This window comes from Dama dama, chromosome 22 (assembly GCF_033118175.1).
Source record: "Dama dama isolate Ldn47 chromosome 22, ASM3311817v1, whole genome shotgun sequence".
NCBI lineage: Eukaryota > Metazoa > Chordata > Mammalia > Artiodactyla > Cervidae > Dama > Dama dama.
In genome coordinates, this window is record NC_083702.1 from 8,973,184 (window position 1) to 8,993,179 (window position 19,996).

The following is a 19,996-nucleotide window of genomic DNA, read 5'->3' on the forward strand; positions in this document are numbered from 1 at the left end:
AAAGCTGTAGTGGATCAGACTGGCAGCACACCACCTAACAGTGACCATGACCTTTTTTTGGTGCAAATTTGGCTTTGGAAAGTGCTTTAGAGCTTCTTCTCGTTTCAGTCACTGAGCTGGTCGTCGCCAATTGTTGGATAAAAGCCACTTTTCATTGAATGCCACAATCTGATTGGGAAATGGTTAGCTATTGTTGCATAGAATAAGAGAATAAGATGCTTCAAAATGATTTTTTTTTTCATTTTTGGTCAGCTTATGAGACACTCACTTATGGAGCTTTTTTCACCTTTCCAGTTTGCTTCAAATGCCAAATGACTGTAGAATGGTCAATGTAGAGTTCTTTGGCAGCTTCTCATGTAGTTGTAAGAGGATCAGCTTTGATGATTGCTCTCAGTTCATTGTTGTCAACTTCTGATGGCCAGCTACCACACTCCTTATCTTCAAGGCTCTCGTCTCCTTTGAAAACTTCTCAAATCACCACTGTACTGTATGTTCATTAGCAGTTCCTGGTTCAAATGTGTTGCTCATATTGCAAGTTGTCTCTTCTGCTTTATGACCCATTTTGAACTTGAATAAGAAAATTGCTCAAATTTGCTTTTTGTCTAACATTGTTTTCATAGTCTAAAATACATATAAAATACAGAGCAAGTAATAAGTCATTAGCAAAAAATCATAAAGCAAGAAATGCACATTAAAATGAAAAAAAAGATGATGCTGTGAAAGTGCTGCACTCAATATGCCAGCAAATTTGGAAAACTCAGCAGTGGCCACAGGACTGGAAAAGGTCAGTTTTCATTCCAATTCCAAAGAAAGGTAATGCCAAAGAATGCTCAAACTACTGCACAATTGCACTCATCTCATACACTAGTAAAGTAATGCTCAAAATTCTCCAAGCCAGGCTTCAGCAATACGTGGACCGTGAACTTCCAGATGTTCAAGCTGGTTTTAGAAAAGGCAGAGGAACCAGAGATCAAATTGCCAACATCCGCTGGATCACCAAAAAAGCAAAAGAGTTCCAGAGAAACATCTACTTCTGCTTTATTGACTATGCCAAAGCCTTTGTGTGGATCACAATAAACTGTGGAAAATTCTGAAAGAGATGGGAATACCAGACCACCTGACCTGCCTCTTGAGAAACCTGTATACAGGTCAGGAAGCAACAGTTCAAACTGGACATGGAACAACAGACTGGTTCCAAATAGGAAAAGGAGTATGTCAAGGCTGTATGTTGTCACCCTGCTTATTTAACTTATATGCAGAGTGCATCATGAGAAACGTTGGGCTGGAGAAAGCACAAGCTGGAATCAAGATTGTCGGGAGAAATATCAATAACCTCAGATATGCAGACGACACCACCCTTGTGGCAGAAAGTGAAGAAGAACTAAAGAGCCTCTTGATGAAAGTGAAAGAGGAGAGTGAAAAAGTTGGCTTAAAGCTCAACATTCAGAAAACTAAGATCATGGCATCTGGTCCCATCACTTCATGGCAAATAGATGGGGAAACAGTGGAAACAGTGGCTGACTTTATTTTTCTGGGTCCCAAAATCACTGCAGATGGTGATTGCAGCCATGAAATTAAAAGACGCTTGCTCCTTGGAAGGAAAGTTATGACCAACCTAGACAGCATATTAAAAAGCAGAGACATTACTTTACCAACAAAGGTCCGTCTAGTCAAGGCTCTGGTTTTTCCAGTAGTCGTGTATGGATGTGAGAGTTGGAGTATAAAGAAAGCTGAGTGCCGAAGAATTGATGCTTTTGAACTGTGGTGTTGGAGAAGACCCTTGAGAGTAGCTTGGACTGCAAGGAGATCCAACCAGTCCATCCTAAAGGAGATCAGTCCTGGATGTTCATTGGAAGGACTGATGTTGAAGCTGAAACTCCAATACTTTGGCCACCTGATGCAGAGAGCTGACTCATTTGAAAAGACCCTGATGCTGGGAAAGATTGAGGGCAGGAGGAGAAGGGGACGACAGAGGATGAGATGGTTGGATGGCATCACTGACACAATGGACATGGGTTTGGGTGGATTCTGGGAGTTGGTGATGGACAGGGAGGCCTGGCGTGCTGTGATTCATGGGGTCGCAAAGAGTCAGACACGACTGAGCGACTGAACTGAACTGAAACATAACCACATTTATTTAAGACTATATTCCAATATCAAACAGTAAATTTCAACAGTGCAAAACTGCAATTACTTTTGCACATGGCTAGTTAGTGACAGAGCCAGGATTACAATCTAGGTGTTTCGATTTCAGAATCCATGTTCTTAACTACTGCAGTGTATTGGTGAATGAATGAATGATATTATCCCCATCCTCCTGATGCTCATCACACTTCTACTGTGTCTTGTCAACATGTGTCTGTCTCCAGACTTGACCAAGCATTTAATTAGTTACACATAGCAGATAGGAAGAACCTAAGAACTGAACTAGCTCTGTTCACTAATCTGGAGCAGGAGCTGAGCAGTTTATCCTTTGTTGCATGTTTCAGAGTTATTTAGGTCAAGAAATGTATAAGAAATGGTATAAGTACTAGGTACTTATGCATGGTATGAGAAATGTCCCCCTTATACTCTTTACTTGTAGCTCTCATGGCTTAAAAAGTCCTTCACTCGCAGGAAGCTCAAATCTCATGGTCTGTGACAACCTAGAGGGGTGGAATGGAGTGGGAGGTGGGAGGGAGATTCAAGGGGGAGGGGACATATGTAAACCTATGGCTGATTCATGTTGATGTATGACAGAGACCAACACAATATTGTAAAGCAGTTATCCTCCAATTAAAACAAAAATCCTTCACTCAAGTATAACTAATTTGGGCAAGTAACTCGATAGAGCTGGCATGACTGGCCAGTTTTCTTTTATTTTTGACTTAGGGCCCCATTACATGTAAGGCTCAAACTCATCAGAAAAGATGCCATGTTTCCATAGTTGATTCAAGAGTCCTGAATCTCCTTGACATCTTCAGGGAGAGTGTACCATTCTCTCCTTTATGTCCAGTGTCTGTATACCTCTGTCAGAGTGCACTGATATCCGTGTCTGTATCCCTGACAAAACTTGAATTTCTTTTCTTTTTTTAAAAAAATATTTATTTCCTTATTTTTGGTGTGTTGGGTCTTCATTGTGGTTCTTGGGATCTTTGTTGCAGCACCTGGGCTCCAGTAGTTGTGGCGTGCAGGCTCAGTTGCCCCATGGCGCGTGGGATCATTGTTCCCTGACCAGGGATCAAACCCACCACGTACCCTGCATTGGAAGACATCCTTAACCACTGAGCCACCAGGGAAGTTCCCCAAACTTGATTTTCTTAAGGGTGGTAATAGTGTTCCTAGTACTTAGTACGATGCCTGGGTGTAGGATCACCCAACAGGTATTTGGTGAATGGATGATTAATACCTTTATATATTTATACTTTCAGCAAATTTATAGCATTTGACTTTCTTTTAGGAATATAAAAAATATAAAAGCGATAACTGACTCCTTTAATAACAATATTTTCCATTTCTTTACTATAAATTATTTTTAAAGTATATCTTTAATGCTTATAGTGCTTTATTGAGATATAATTTATATACTCTAAAACACACATATCTTAAGTGTACAGTTTGGCAAATGTTGATAAACATATCCAACACCCACTCAAAGAACATTTTCATCATCCCAGAAACTTCCTTTATTACTCTTTCCAGTCAGTCCTCCCTTTTTCCTAGAGGCAATGACTATTTGATTTCTTTCACCGTATAGACTGGGCTTCCCCGTGACTTAGTGGGTAAAGCCTGGGGGAAGCCTGGCATGCTGCAGTCCATGGGGTTGCAAAGAGTTGGACACGACTGAGCGACTGAACAACATTTGCCATGAAGTGAAGTGATGTTAGTTTTTTTAATATTGAGGTTCAAGCCAGATTTTTCACTCTCCTCTTTCACCTTCATCAAGAGTCTCTTCAGTTCCTCTTCACTTTCTGCCATTAGGGTGGTGTCATCTGCATATCTGAGGTTTCTGATATTTCTCCCAGCAATCTTGTTTCCAACTTGTGAAACATACAAATGTTTCTTAAGTTTCTCTTAAGCGAACAAGGATAGTTTTGGCCTTCATGGATACTGTACTCTAATGGAGGAAGAAGACATTTATCACCCAGACAGTTACAAGCCGTGGAAGCCTCTGAAAGACAAGTGTTGGTGCTGTGAGTGTGTGAAAGTGAAAGTGAGCAAAGTTGCTCAGTCATGTCCAACTCTGCAACCCCATGGACTGGAGCCTACCAGGCTCCTCCATCCATGGAATTTTCCAGGTAAGAGTACTGGAGTGGGTTGCCATTTCCTTCTCCAGTGAGTGTGTGAAGGTAGGGCCTAATGTGACGTGAGGCCCTGAGGTATGTGTAGGGTGAGGTGGAAAGGGGTTGTTATCTCTCAGTAGGAGGCTTTCCTGAAGAAGCGAAATCTGGGTTGTTCCCTCTGCCAGGAGCTCTCTGCGTGCAGGTCTGCGCAGCTGGCTTTTTCTTGCTGTTTAAGCCTCAGCTGATATGTAACTTCCTCAGTAAGACTTCCCTTGACTGCATCCTGAATTGGTGTTAGCACATCTCTCTCCTTCATTTCCTGTAAAACATGAATTTTTATCTGAAATGATCTTCATAAGGGACCTTGTCTGTCTTTTCCTCACCAGTGCCCCCACTACTTAGAATATTTCCTGAAACTTAAAGTGTACAGGAAACGGTTAAACGACTGCATAAGTTAACGTCCTTGAGAATTGCCTGTTGCATAGTTGATCTAGAGATTTGCATGTTCTCATCCTTTGAGTTTGGGAGGGTTGTTCATGCTGGCTTTTTCCTCATTCATTTTTCTATTCTGTTGATCCTCCTTTCACTCCACTGTGTCTTTTTTTTTTTTTTTTTTAATTTTTTCTTCTAGTTTTATTGAGATGTATTTGACGTATGGGACTTCTGAGGTGGCACTAGTGGTAAAGAACCCGCCTGCCAGAAGCACTGTTTAAGATATACAGCATACTTACATACATCATTAAATGATTACCACCATAAGTTTAGTGAATGTCCATCAGTTCATATGGGTACAAAATTTAAGGATTTTTTTTAAAACTTTTTCTTTTGTATTGGGGTAAAGCCAATTAACAAACAATGTTTTGATAGTTTCAGATGAGCAGTAAAAGGACTCAGCCATACATATACATGTATCTATTCTCTCACAAACCTTCCTCTCATCCAGCTTGCCACATACCATTGAGCAGAGTTCCATGTGCTATACAGTAGGTCCTTGTTGGTTATCCATTTTAAATGTAATATGTACATGTCCATCCCAAACTCCCTAACTCTCCCTTCTCCCATTCTCCCCCCTACCCCAGCCCAGCAACCATAATTTTCTTCTCTTAAGTCTGTAAGTCTTTGTTTCATAAGTTTGTTTGTATCATTTCTCTTTAGATCCCACATGTAAGGGATGCCAAATGGTATTTCTCCTTCTCTGTCTGACTGACTTCACTCAGTATGACATTCTCTAGGTCCATCATTGTTGCTGCAAATGGCATTATTTCACTCATTTTAATCCAGTGTCTTTCTAATGGGGGTTGCCGATGGTATCATCCTACTCTCTGGCCATGGTGACGGGTAGGTGACTTTCAAGCTGGGCCACTCAGTGTCATTCTCCTAGAATTTTCAAATTTGAATGAATGAAGGGGACTTCTCAGGTGACACAGCCTGAGGAGTGAATGTGGAGCAGTCTGTGGCCTTTTCCACATCCAGATTGAAGAAGCGGACCTGTGAGAAGAGAAAAGGCATTACCCAGAGGGAAGCAGAGGTGGTTGGGTGAGGGTGCCGGCAGTTTTCTAGTGTTTATTCGTTTATATCTGTAGCCCAGTTGCAACCCCTGATTTTCCCACAACCAGTTCAAATTGAGGTTCTGTCACTAAGAACCAAAAGATTCCCAATGAAATGGTATATAGCTTTGTTTTTGTTTTAACCTTCACCTCAACTAACAAGCTTTCCATCTTGGTAGGTCTTATGTAGTATCTGGCTGTTGATCTGTTGTGTAGTTTAATTCCCTATTTCAGATAATCTGTTTTCTCTCTCCTTCCTCTCTTCTCTTTGTCTCTTTCTCCTTCCCTGCTTCTCTCTCCCCCTCTTCAGTCCCCTTCACTATTCTCCCTTTTTTCAAACACAAAGCAGTTGCTGCCTAACTATTTTCAGTACTATTCTATTTTAGTTTGTTGTTGTTGTTTAGGTGCTAAATCATGTCCCGACTCTTTTGCGACCCCATGGACTGTAGCCCTCCAGGCTCCTCTGCCCATGGGATTTCCCAGGCAAGAATACTGGAATGGGTTGCCATTTCCTTCTCCAGGGGATCTTCCCAACCCAGGGATAGAACCCATGTCTCCTGCATTGGCACACGGATTCTTTACCACTGAGCCACCAGGGAAGCCCATTATATTTTAGTACTCTGGACTCATCCTTTTCGAAAATGTATTGGTAAGAAGTAAGTAGATGCCATCTTATTACTATTGTTATTATTTACCTCATCATTGAAGCAGGTTTATTGGGTTATTGAATCTTTTCACTTTCAACTCTGATCCTTTAAAACATCCAGGTTCCTACTCTGCAGTATCTTGGGGATGATGGGAGGTGGCCAGGGCAGTGGGCATCCTTGAATGGTAAGTTCACTTCGGGATGATTTCTTCCCAATTTTCTGTGAAGTGCTGTGGCCCCACTGTCCTGATGCTGCAGGCTGCTCCTCAGGAAGGAGCCCGGAGGCTGTGGGGAGAAGCCCCTCATCCTTGTGTTTGACATTCTGCTCAAGGTACTTGCTTCTCCCTTTGCATTATTGCAGCTGTCCTCAAAGCCACCCATCCATGTAGACTCTGAGTAGAATGTTCCATATCTGCCCCATAATTTCTAGTTTAAACCTTTTCCAATTAGGAAGGTTCTAAGAAATTATTTCAGGCCAAATAACTTTCTCAGGCAGCTAAGTTGTAAAGTGGCAACCAGAATTTTTCATCTGTCTGGCTCCATTTACACTGCATCAAGAAGAAAATGGAGACTTTTTTGGTAGTTTTCTCCTTTATTGACTCATTCACTCAGTAAATATTCGTTAAGTATTTACTATGGGCTTCCCTGATAGCTCAGTTGGTAATGAATCTGCCTGCAATGCAGGAGACCCCAGTTCGATTTCTGGGTCAGGAAGATCTGTGGGAGAAAGGGTTAGGCTGCCCACTGCAGTATTCTTTGGCTTCCGTTGTGGCTCAGCTGGTAAAGAATCCGCCTGCAATGTGGGAGACCTTGGTTCAATCCCTGGGTTGGGAAGATCCCCTGGAGAAGGGAAAGGCTACCCACTCCAGCATTCTGGCCTGAAGAATTCCATGGACCGTATAGTCCATGGGGTCGCAAAGAGTTGGACACAACTAAGGGACTTTCACTTTCACTTACTGTGTGCCAATCATTCTTCTAGACACTAAAGAGTCTCTGCCCTCATGGAGCTTATATTCTAGGTGAGAAACCAATAAACAAGTAAACAGACACCTATATAGTACAGTATTAGGTAGTGCTCAATGCCAATTTGAAAAATTAAATAAATAATGTGGTGCTTTCAAAAGAAAAATCCAATAGCATGTTTAAGATGAAAAATGTAATGCCAGTGTATGATGTAGTTTCATCATATGCTTACTTCTTAAAGTGTAAGAATAGGAGTATAGTCATTGACAATTCTAATGAAATTTGGATTTCCCTCTACATTTGCTAAAGGTTTTTACACTTTGCTTATTTTTTCTTAGAATTAAAGTTTATGGTATCCTTAATTAAAATTTTCTAAGCCAATTAATGTATTTTTCAGGTTATTATATCCGGGAAAAATCAAAACAAGTTATAACATTGCTGATGGATGAACAGTTGCTACATAGAGAGAGGGAGGTAGCGTGTCGGACTAGACGGCGTACCTCCTACTCTATGACATTTCCTAAAAGATTACCTGGTACCGGTAACTCACCAACAGCGTGTGCTTCTGCCCCCACACCAGAAATTCCTGTTTCAGAGAAGAAGAATAAGCTTCTTAAGGTTGCACGGCTACATAATAAAAGTACGTATAATGGGCATTGGCCTAAACTGCAATAGATATCATTTAAGAACAACTAAAAAGTAAAAAACATTGGGTTTTAGTACTGAAGTATTAATGCTGTATTAGTAGTACTGTTACTACATTAGACATCATAGTGTAGACAGCAGTGATGAAGGACACTGTTCAGCAGAAAACTTAATGACTTTCTGAATGCAGTTATCTGGGATTCAAATAAAATATTTTTGAGCTTTAAAGTTATTAAACTAGTACTACCCTATTTGGCATCCTGATTGAGTTTTAAGATGTTAATCATAACTGGAGATGAAGGAGAATTGTGTTCGGAGACTAGGGGTCTGTGTGTGCACACATTTGCATTCTTTGATCCTACAAATCAAGACACTGACATTAAAAAATGTGCCTCCAAATTCTGAGAATGCTCTAAAACTCTTCTAGGAAAGTTCCCTGTGTTATATAACCGTTTCCTTTACCTAAAACTTTAAATCTGGACCACTGAAAAGTAGTTCTTCTTAGAAAAGAAGGCACTTATTTATAATGTTTTAATAGAAATCAGAAGGAAAAGGCAGTTATCTTTTCTACCGAATTTGCTGAAACATAAAGGGAAATCCCATGGACAGATGAGCCTGGCGGGCTACAGTCCACGTGGTCAAAAAGACTCGGACACAACTTAGCGACTAAACAACAACAAAGGAATGCCATTTTGCTCTAACTTATCTAATATAAATCCAGTTAATAAATTGTGTAAAGAATGGACAGTTTGAAGAAGCAAAAATATTAGTGAGATGTGACCTAGGTAACTGGCCCTTGAAAGCAGCTACACTTTGTGCCATAGTGAGGGGCATAGTAGGAGTAATATATACATATGTTACATATATATATATGCATGTTACATATGTTACATATATATGTTACATACATATAGGAGCACATAGTTGAAAGCATTTTCAAAGGCCTGCCTCCCAGCTTTATCATGTAACTATATTAAGCAAGATATTGAAAGAGAGACATTCCAGGTGTCAGTTAAATATTGAAAATTTAAAATGTTAATATTAGTGACAATACAAAACAATCTTGCTAAAAATCATTAAAGTATAATACTATTCTGACAAGTCAAGAGTTCTCAAATGTTCACTCCATTTGTACTGGTGTGGACTGGGCAGTTGAAAGATAGTAAAAGAGGTGGGCATTGTATTTATAATAGTATTAATAAATACCAACCAAATACTTCTAAAAAGCAGTGGAACCTCTTTCTTTGGGGACCTGGTCCTTTGAAATAAATCTTGAAAGAGCCAGAGACACATTCTGAAATTTTCTCATAGAAGCCTTAAATTCAAACTGATACCTGAAATGAAGTAATAGAATGAAATAACCAATTATGACTCACCTAGAGTTTCTACATCGCTTTTGCTACTTCTCTGTTACCATTTTTGTTCTTCCTTCTTCCATTTGCTTTCCTCTTACTTCCTTTCATTATAAATATATTTATTAAATTTATAATTTGAAATTTGGATATCTAGCAGAACTTTGGTGTGATAGCAGTGAATAAAACAAAGCCCCTCTCATCATGTAGCAAATATTCTAGTGGCAGAGGTAGATATTAAACACACATAAATAAAACAGATGTAAAATCCTGTGTCAGATAGTGTCAAGTCCTGTAAAGCAAAGGGAAGCAGTGACAGGGCAGAGAGGGACAGGAATGGCTTGATTTTAGGTCAGGTTGTGAGGGAGATGCTTCTGGAGGAGGCGGAGATTTAAACAGAGACTTGAATGAAGTGAGGGAACTGTCCAGGTAGATCTGGGATCTTTGGGCAGAGGAAACAGTGGTGCAAATGCTCTGAGACGGGAGAAAGCCTGGCACCCTTCGTCGTCACCTTAGGAGATGAATCCCTAAGTTGCTGCAGAAGCAGCTCGGCTCTGAGCCATTTTCATGATTCATATAAGAAAATCTAGCTTATTGCCTTATAGTCACTGCTTTTTTTGAACCCAAACTGATATGTCCCAGCTCTATGATAGCTTATTATTCAGCTAGACTGAGCTCTGAATACCTTTTGACTATTTGAAAAAATCAATCTACCTGCAAATGATGAAGTTTTGCTACAGTTCATTTTTTTTTCATACCACAAACATGTTCCTGCGTACTTTGTGCCAGATACTATTGGCTAGCCCTGGTAAACAAATATAGGTGTATTTCTGCTCTTACGGAGGTTATATCCACTGATGGACTTTCTGTCCGTTTCAAAAAAAGATGTTCAAAAAGAGTTTTGGTGGATGACAGCATCACTGAAGTGCATTTGTAGTGAAGATTTAAAGTGAATAATGACTTTTTAGATATAAAAGCTGTAGTAAGTTTGTTAAAAAATCTGTTACATGATTTTAAAATTTCATTTACCATCACTGTGTATCGTATACATAGAAAGGGGATATATAGAAGTGTGTGTTTGTGTTCAAAAAGAGAGAAATTGGATTAAGTAAGCTTAGCAATACTAACCATATCCATGTAGGCATTTGAATCTGAAACTGTATTTTAAAAGAAGAAATAAAACCGATAATTCAGCTGGGCCTGGGGAACATAAGAAAATTTATTAGGAGGCATTATTAATGGGACAGGGAAAACAGCAAATGATAACTTGGAGATGTGTGGATCAGTTAAAATTAGGGGCACCCATGAGTGACAGTATTAGGGCCACAAAACTGGTGGTGTAAACATAGTAAGAACTTCTCTCTTCTAAAAGTAATCCAGAACTAGGTATTCTAGGTATTCTATGGCTCTTCATGATGTCAGGGCTCTTTCTGTCTTGTTGCTCCACCAAACTCACCATGTAACTTCCAGTTTATGATACAAGATGGCTGCTTGCCTCCAGCCATTACATCTGCCTTCTAGCCAGTAGGAAGGAAGAAGGGTTGAAAATATGAATGCCCCTTCTCTTTAAGGACATTTATGAAAAGTGCCTGTAACGTTTTGGCTTATGTACTCTTATTGTTTAGCACTTAGTTACATGGATGCTCCTAGCTTCAAGAAGGTCTGAGAAATGTAGTCTTTATATAACAACCATGTGCCCAGATGAAAAGAAAATCTATTGTTAAGGAAGAAGGAGAGAATAAATATAGGGGACAACAAATAGTCCCTACCATAGTGGGAAAGAATACAAGAAATGAATTAATCATGGTAATACATGGTTGTCAGATTAAGTGGAATAGAAAATATAAATTTTATATGTAGAAAAATGTGGGCAGATAGTTGAGAGTACTCCGCACAGTTTATAAATACAGTTTATGAGCAGTATTTGGAAATTTCAGTTTGATACAACTAGCAACTAGGATCCATTGTAGGCCTTGGAGAACAGAAGGGATGTTCAGCTTAGTCACAGAACTTAGCTTTCTTATTACTGAAAACAGCTGTTGGTGGAAGATAATTCTTATTGCTTTGTGTAGAAATGAAGGAGCTACAAATTAGAGGGGAGTTTTCTAGGAGACAGTTGTTTCAATCTAGGACCCGCTCAAGGGTTATTGAAATGAGGAAAAGGTAATGTTTAAAGATAGAATATAGAGAGGGAATGGATACATAGATGATAAATCGGAGAAGAAAGGCAGAAATCGAAAATGACTCTAACATTCAAGTCAGAGAAAATGAAGGCGAGTTATAGTTTCATAAGGGTAAATTTCCATCAGAAGGAATTTAAAGATGCTTCTGAATTATTTAGTTATAATGAAATGTAAAATTGAATGCATTGCTAGAAATCTGATACCCTGGCTTTAGGATCCTGAGCTGAAACAGCTGTGCCTCACTTCTTTGTGGTGAATTAGCAAGGGAAAAAAGATACTTTAGAGAAGGTGTTATACACACATAGCTGCTTCTGCTCTTTTTTTTTTTTTTTTCCTATTCCTGGATGTTTTCCTCATGTTTTAATTTGGGTGGATGGCTTGGGTATTTTTTGTTTAGATGATTTTGTTGTTTGAAGGAAGAGATGAGCTGAAGGATAAGTGCTGCTTGATGGCAAGACAGAAAGCTATATAGAGCACAGTGATAACTCAGCTTTTCTGAGCTGCAAGCATCAGAGTTAGGGCCTTTTCTTAGAGGTAATAATTATGAAAACTATCACCAGAGACATTGCTTACAACTAGACCAGCAAAGCATGACCTCTGTGGATCATCCAGTCTTCTATAAAGAGCTCTTTAGTGGTACTAGTCGTTGCAATGGAACTTTACCTGTATCAGAGAAGGATTACTCTGGCCTGTGTTAAATGTAATAACATCATACATCATGGAACTGTTTCCCTAAAAATTGCATATGATTCCTGTTGAACCAAAAGTTAGAATTCAAAGCAGTTGTCATACTTTAATAAACAAAAGCACCCATGTGGGACTTCCCTGCTGGCACAATGGATAGGAATCCGCCTGCCAATGCAAGGGACACAGGTTCGATCCCTGGTTTGGGAAGATTCCACGTGTTGCAACTAAGCCTGTGCACCACAGCCATAGAGCCTGCGCTCTCGAGCCTGTGAACCACAAGTCCTGAGTACACCACAGTTACTGAAGCCTGTGTGCCCAGAGCCCATGCTCCAAAGCAAGAGAAATCACTGCAATGAGAACCCATGCACCACAACGAGGGAGTGGCCCCAACTCCCTGCAACTGGAGAAAGCCCATGCAAAGCAGTGGAGACCCACCACGAAAATAAACAAACACACATAAATTAAAAACAAACAGAAAAACCACCAGCATTTTCCCACAGTGAACTTTATATTTATGGAGAGTTGATGCAGAGCCATACTTGGTGGTTTTATCACATACAGTCTCAATGGCAGAGTGTGTGGTTCAAGTATGGTTGGTACTAAGACATTTACACTGATGAACGTTTAAGCAGTGATTTTTTTTTAATTTAAAAATAAATATACAAAAAAGAAACAAACAGCAGCTTATACCTCTACCACCCTAAACCAACCACTGTTAACATCTTAGAATATTTGCTTCTAGTCTGATTAGTTTTCTTCTTTTGTTTCAGAAAAATCACCTTATTCTTGTAAAAAAAAAAATAGTCCCATTGTAAAGAATTAATCACTTCCAATCCAATCACTCAGAAATAGCCATAATTAATATCAGATGAATGTAAATTCTAGGCATCTTGCTATCCATCCACCCATGCAAATACATATGAAGATGAATAACTAGAGAGAAATTGTTTGTATAAAAATGGAATTGTGCTAGTGCCAAGTTTCACTGACAGTATTTCAGGTCTACTTCTGGTAACAACACTTATGAGGAGCTCCAAGAAACTCATTTATTGCACAATAATTAAAGACTAGAAATGATATACTGAGACATTTCCGGACTCACCAGAGGTATGGGAAGTCTCCAAGGATCTTCTAAAAATTTAAATTAATTAAATAATGAAATATATATATATATATTTTTTATTGAAAGTCTAAAAAATTGGTAAGTATCAGTTGTCTCCAAATTGCACAAATTTAGTGGAGGGTTTCTAAAGCCTGGTACTACTGACATTTTAAGCCAGATAACGCCTTGATGTCGGGACCGCCCTGTGCAATGTAGGTTGTTGAGCCTTATCTCTGGCCTATACCCACTAGATGCTATTATCTCACACCCCTTCCTTTTGTGAGAACCAGAAATGTCTGCTGCAGATGTGGTCAGATGTCTCTTGGGAACAAAAATTGCCCCATGTTGAGAATCACTGATTGAGTACATTTAAAATCAAAGTCCCAAAAGGATTTTAAACATAGAATTTGATCGGCTAATTCCAAAACTCATCTGAAAGGAGCAGAAGGTCAGGCATGTCCAAAATGTCCCTGAAGAAGAATAAGGTGGAGAGCTTGCCTTTCTAGATCACAAGAACAAAGAGCTCTGATCATGGCGGTGTGGTAGTGATGCAGGGATAGGTGCGTGGCCAGTGGAGCAAACAATAGAGCCCTGAAAACAAACCTGCACAACTGCGCTATCTTAGTGTCTGACAGAGGTGGTGTTTCACACGGGTGGGGAGGGGATGAACTGTTTCACAGTACCATAAATTAATTTATCCATGTTGGAAAAAGTGAAATTAGGTCTCTGTCTCATTGTGCACAAGAATGTGTGTGTGTGTGTGTGTGTGTTAGTCAGTCATGTCTGACTCTATGCAACCCCATGGACTGTAGCTCACCAGGCTCCTCTGTCCATGGGATTCTCCAGGCAAGAACACTGGAGTGGGTTGCCCATTCCCTTCTTCAGGGGATCTTCCCGAACCCAGGGCTCTCACATTTCGGGCAGATTCTTTACCATCTGAGCCACCAGGGAAGCCCACACAAGAATGTATCCTGGAGGAATTAAGGGCTTAAAAGTGAAAAAGCAAAAATTCAGAATGTTTAGAAGAAAATATACAATATGTTTTCCACACTGGAATAGGGAAGGATTTCTTAAACAACAACAACAAAAAAAAGAGCAAACTATTAAATACTGTTTTTTAAAGTGTTTGTAATTTTGACTACTGTGGTAGGCAGAATTCTGTGAATAGACCTCAATGACCCTTGCCTTTATTGAATCCCCTCTCTTTTGAATGTGAGGATAACCTGTGAATTATGATGAATTATCACTCCCGTCATTATGTTACATTATATGTCAAAAAAGGGAATATTCAGGTGGGCTTAATCTAATCACACGAACCCCTTATAAGCAGAATTTTCTCTAACTCAATGATCCTCCACCCTTTTGGCACCAGGGACCAGTTCTGTGGAAGACAGTTTTCCACGGGGAGGGGCTGGCTCAGGCAGTAATGAGAGTGATGGAAAGCAGCGGGGAGTGGCCGCTGAAGCTTCACTAGCTTACTCACCTCCTGCTGTGCAGCCTGGTTCCTAACAGAGCAGGGGTTGGGGCACCCTGCTCTTGCTGGTGTTAGAAGAAGAAGTTGGACAGGTTCCAAGAGTGAGAAGAATTTGATGCACCCTTTCTGGCTTGAAGACATGCGCGCTCAGCCACTCAGTCGTGTCCAACTCTTTGTGACTCCGCTGGACTGTAGCCCGCCAGGCTTATCTGTCCATGATATTTCCCAGGCAAGAATACTGGAGTGGGTTGCCATTTCATACTCCAGTGGATCTTCACTATCCAGGGATTGAACCTGCGTCTCCTGCATTGGCAGGTAGATGCTTTACCACTGCGCCATATGGGAAGTTTGAAGATGTAGTGATAAGCAATGTAGGTGGCTTCTAGAAACTCTCCCTCTGAAGCATTTGTCGTGAGTAAATATAATAGTAAAGTGAAATCACAGAGGTGGTATCTGTAGTGGATGCTATGGTGTTTCCCAGATTCCCGCTTCAAAATCAAGGCACTTGTTCCCTCAGCTGCTGGGAGAGCTGGCGCCTGAGGGGTCTTGGCTAATTTCTCTTCAAACTCCCAACAACTGAGGAAAACCTCTCTGCCTAAAATCCTGCCCCATCCCTGAGAGAACCTACTTTCAATGACTTGTGGATATGGGCCAGCGACCTTGCTTCAAGGCAGGACAACTATGAAGAGCTGTTCCAGCCCCAGAGCTCCCAGGAGGATTGGCCAAGACCTCTGTTGCAAATGCATTGCAGTTCAGTTTTTCCCTTGGCCCAGGCCTGTCTCCCTCCCTACTCTAAATGTGGTTTCTGAGAGTGCTTCCTAATGAATCCCTCTCATACAAATTTGAGTCTCAAAGTCTGTTTCCTGGGGAACACAACCTACAGCAGTGACTTTGCCTCGAGATTTAGGATATAGAACAATGATATGTACATAAATGAAGAAAGAATTATAAAGCAAAATGTTAACAACTGGTGGCTCTGGATGAGAATTCTTTGTACTATTCTTGCATCTTTTCTATCAGTCTGTTCCATGATATTAAAATTGTTAAGGTTCCAAACTCATGACACTCTTAATCACCATGAGGCTTTGAAACCTTATCAGTTGTTCATTTTCTATGATTAATGCACTTGTTCATTTTTAAAAGTTAATTTTGGGGGCTTCCCTGGTGGTCCAGTGGTTAAGAATCTGCCTTGCAATGCAAAGGACACAGGTTCAATCCCTGGTCCAGGAAGATCCCACATGCCAAGGAGTAACTTAGCCCATGAGCCACAACTACTGAGCCTCCGCACTGCAACTACTGAAGCCTTCACACCTGCAGCCTGTGCTCTGCAACAAGAGAAGCCAGAGTGCTGCATCAAAGAGTAGCCCTCGCTCACCACAGCTAGAGAAAGCCCGTGAGCAGCAACAAAAACCCACCACCCCCAAAAATGCTAATAATAATTAAATACATATTTTTTAAAGTTAACTTTGTTAGGTAAGTGACTTAGTTTACTTCAATTACACCTGAAAAGACACTATTAATATATAGCCAAAATGTCTGTTAGATGCTAAATAATACATAGAACGATTTGCTCACTCACGGAGAGTTTCATCTCCAAAATGCACAGTGGCGTTGTTAATGTCCGATAGTTTGAACGTCAGTTTGATATCTTATCTGAGAAGTATCACAAGCTTCACCAGTTCTGCTTTGTGGTATTATCTGAGTGATACAAGCTCAATGAGATCTGTAACTTCTCTCTAGATCGTTTCTGCCGAGTATCTACAGCCTTGGTATCTAAGTGCTCATCTTTGAATGACTCAATAGCATCACTTCCTGCAGCATCTTCACTTTTTCCTTTGAGGTTTCTCATTCACATACTAGTCCTCCTTGGCAGTGACTTCACAGTCTCAATTGATAAATAGCTTGTGATATACAAGGTACTTCATTTCCACTGAGGAGCTAAATGTGTGTTTGTGTGTTTTCCCCCTCTACTTGATTGTGAAAACCCAGAAAGCAATGTTGTGTAATCACCTAATTTAATTAAACACACTTCACTGGCAATGTTGTGCTGATACTAAAAAAAAAAAAAAAAAAAATTTCTAAATGGATTTCTGTAGACTCACTATATTCTGCCTGCCTTCTTGCCCCATAAGATTATCTAATATACATGCAAGGAGTGTGTCAAGGCTGTATTTTGTCATGCTGCTTATTTAACTTATATGCAGAGCACATCATGTGAAATACTGGGCTGGAATACACACAAGCTGAAATCAAAATTGCCAGGAGAAAATATCAACAACCTCAGATATGCAAATGATATCACTCTAATGGCAGAAAGTGAAGAGGAACTAAAGAGCCTCTTGATGAAAGTGAAGGAGGAGAGTGAAAAAGCTGGCTTAAAACTCAATGTTCAAAAAACGAAGATCGTAGCATATGATCTCATCACTTCATGGGAAATAGATGGGGGAAAAGTGGAAAAGTGACAGATTTTATTTTCTTGGGCTCCAAAATCACTGTGGAGGGTGACTGCAGCCACAAAATTAAAAGACGCTTGCTCCTTGGAAGAAAACTTAGGACAAACCTAGACAGCATATTAAAAAACAGAAACATCCCTTTGCCAACGAAGTCTGTACAATCAAAGCTATGGTTTTTAAAGTAGTCATGTACAGATGTGAGAGCTGGACCATAAAGAAGGCTGAGTGCCACCAAAGAATTAATGCTTTCGAATTGTGGTGATGGAGAAGACTTTTGAGGGTCCCTTGAACTGCTTGCTAGGAGATCAAAGGAAATCAACCCTGAATATTCACTGGAAGGCCTGATGTTGAAGCTAAAGCTCCAATACTTTGGCCACCTGATACGAAGAGCCAACTCATTGGAAAAGACCCTGATGCTGGGATAGATTGAGGGCAGGAGAAGGGAGCGACATAGAATGAGATGGTTGGATGACATCACTGACTCAATGGACATGAGTTTGAGCAAACTCCAGGAGACAGTGAAGGACAGGAAAGCCTGGCGTGCTGCAGTCCGTGGGATTGCAAAGAGTTGGTCACAATTGAACAACTGAACTACAGCAACTTCTGGGATGTCTAAAACTTAAATCCATATCATTTCAAGGATAAGTTGCTGAATGCTCCAAGAGTGATAATATAGTCCTGCATTAAATCGCTTGATAGTACATAGATGATCTAAACCTCAAATCACTGCTGTTTGCCAGGATTAGTTATAGAATCTCCAAGTCCAAAATAAGCTCATTTTAATTATTAATTTTCGGCTAAAGTTATAAGAAAATGAAAAGTTAGAGCCATAAATGCAAAATTTGTGTTCTTCAGCATCTTTGGCTTATACCATACTTGCTCCTTTTCTATGTAGTTCCTTCTACTTGGAATCATTTCTCCTCTGTATTTATCAGAATCCTAGTTGCCCTTCAAAGCCTTGTTCAAAGTTTTCTTCCAGTTTGAGGTTCTTTCTGATTACTCTGGGGCACACTGATTATTTTTTTTCTTTGAATATCTATTCATTGTTGTTCAGTCCCTAAGTCATGTCTGACTCTTTGTGATCTCATGAACTGCAGCACACCAGACTTCTCCGTCCTTCACTATCTATCCCTGACTTTGCTCAAAGTAATGTCCACTGAGTCAGTGATGCCATCCAGCCATCTCATCCTCTGTTGTTCTCTTCTCCTCTTGCCCTCAATCTTTCACAGCATCAGGGTCTTTTCCAATGAAAGTTATTTTAAGAAAGTTTGGCCTGTAATTGTTTTCCTCTAATTATTTCCTATAAGTCTGTATTTTAGACTTACCTCACTAGTCAGTCTATAAACATTTTGAAGGCAAAAATCAGGCTATTTCTTGTATAACTCAAAGTAATTTTGAAAAATTATATACCTCCTTAAACATTTTTAATTGACGTGAAATTTTGTCTTAAGAATAGTAAATGCAAAGGATAGAATTCAAAATATTGACTTTAAAGACAAGAAAAGAAAACAATCAAAAGTGTTTCATGAGTTTTTTAAGAGCATCTAAAGGAATATAGATGCTATTATGATTGATATCTGTAATCCTTCATTTAAAAAATGCATGGTCTTCTTTAATTGTTAGAAATTTTGTATCAGTCTCTTTTCTCCTTGAAGTCATATTTATATTTCACATCTCACAGAATTTTTCCTAACAGAAAGTATGCTTATGCTTGAAAGTCTTCTCTACGTGAAATATGTATACAAATTGCAATTATTTTTCCTAATTGTCTGCGACCAGAGACTTTAAGTGGAAAAATATTCCCTTTAGATTGACTTATCATTGTAATTATTTTTAGTACACAATCAATCAAAACCACATAAATGTATTATACATTTTTATAAATACTTATTAAACATAAAGAATAAAATTTTATTGGAAGGACTTTTTTTTATGAACTACATGGAACTGTTCATTTACCCACATGTGAATATTACTTACTGCTTGAAATAAACAAGGTTCAATGTAAATTCTATTTCTGTTTTACATTTTTATAGATGTAAATGCTGAGAAGATTTGTTCACATAAAATTGTCAGTGGGAATAGAAGGCGTTTTATTATAGCAGTGTCAATCAATTCTATGATTTCTTTCCAAGTAATATGCCCAGAATTATACAGTGATTTATTATAAAAATGTTTTCCATCACTTGTCAACTGTTAACGTGATTAGGTCTTTCTTCCTTGTCGAAAGCAAAGGATTGGAAACAGCCTACTTAGGAAAAGACTTGTTAAACAGTCACTGGGAGCAATTTATGTTCTCAATTTCTGGGAATAATACCAAAAAACATTTGCCAAAATGTATCAAATGGCTATTAATTATACTGGTTACACATTAAGTTAACCCAGTATACTCAGAATGTGTGGGAAAAATAAAAACACTAATTGCAGTGTACCTGTCAACACAAACGTTTTTGAGAAATGATTTTTTTGTGTGTCATATGCTTTAAGTGAATTTTCATCAAGTCTTCAGAACTGCAGGTTTGTTTCATTCAATTACTGGAAAATATTTATCATATTTACCTAGTTTACAAAGCTGGTCCCCATTGTCAAAGAACCAGTCGAATCAGATTTAAACTTCCTTTCAGAAAGACATTTTACTTTATTTATTTAAATACACTTGGAAACAGCCATCACTCTGGTTGT

The 19,996-nt window shown here is 39.3% G+C and overlaps 1 protein-coding gene across 1 annotated transcript in view; it reads left to right on the top strand.

Annotated features, from left to right (window-relative positions):
* Positions 1-19,996, top strand: part of ENTHD1 (ENTH domain containing 1) — an 84,130-nt gene that overhangs the window by 9,915 nt on the left and 54,219 nt on the right. Inside the window, exon 2 of the mRNA XM_061124197.1 lies at positions 7,816-8,058. Coding sequence (XP_060980180.1) covers positions 7,816-8,058 — 243 coding nt within the window. The remainder of the gene's footprint in view (positions 1-7,815; positions 8,059-19,996) is intronic.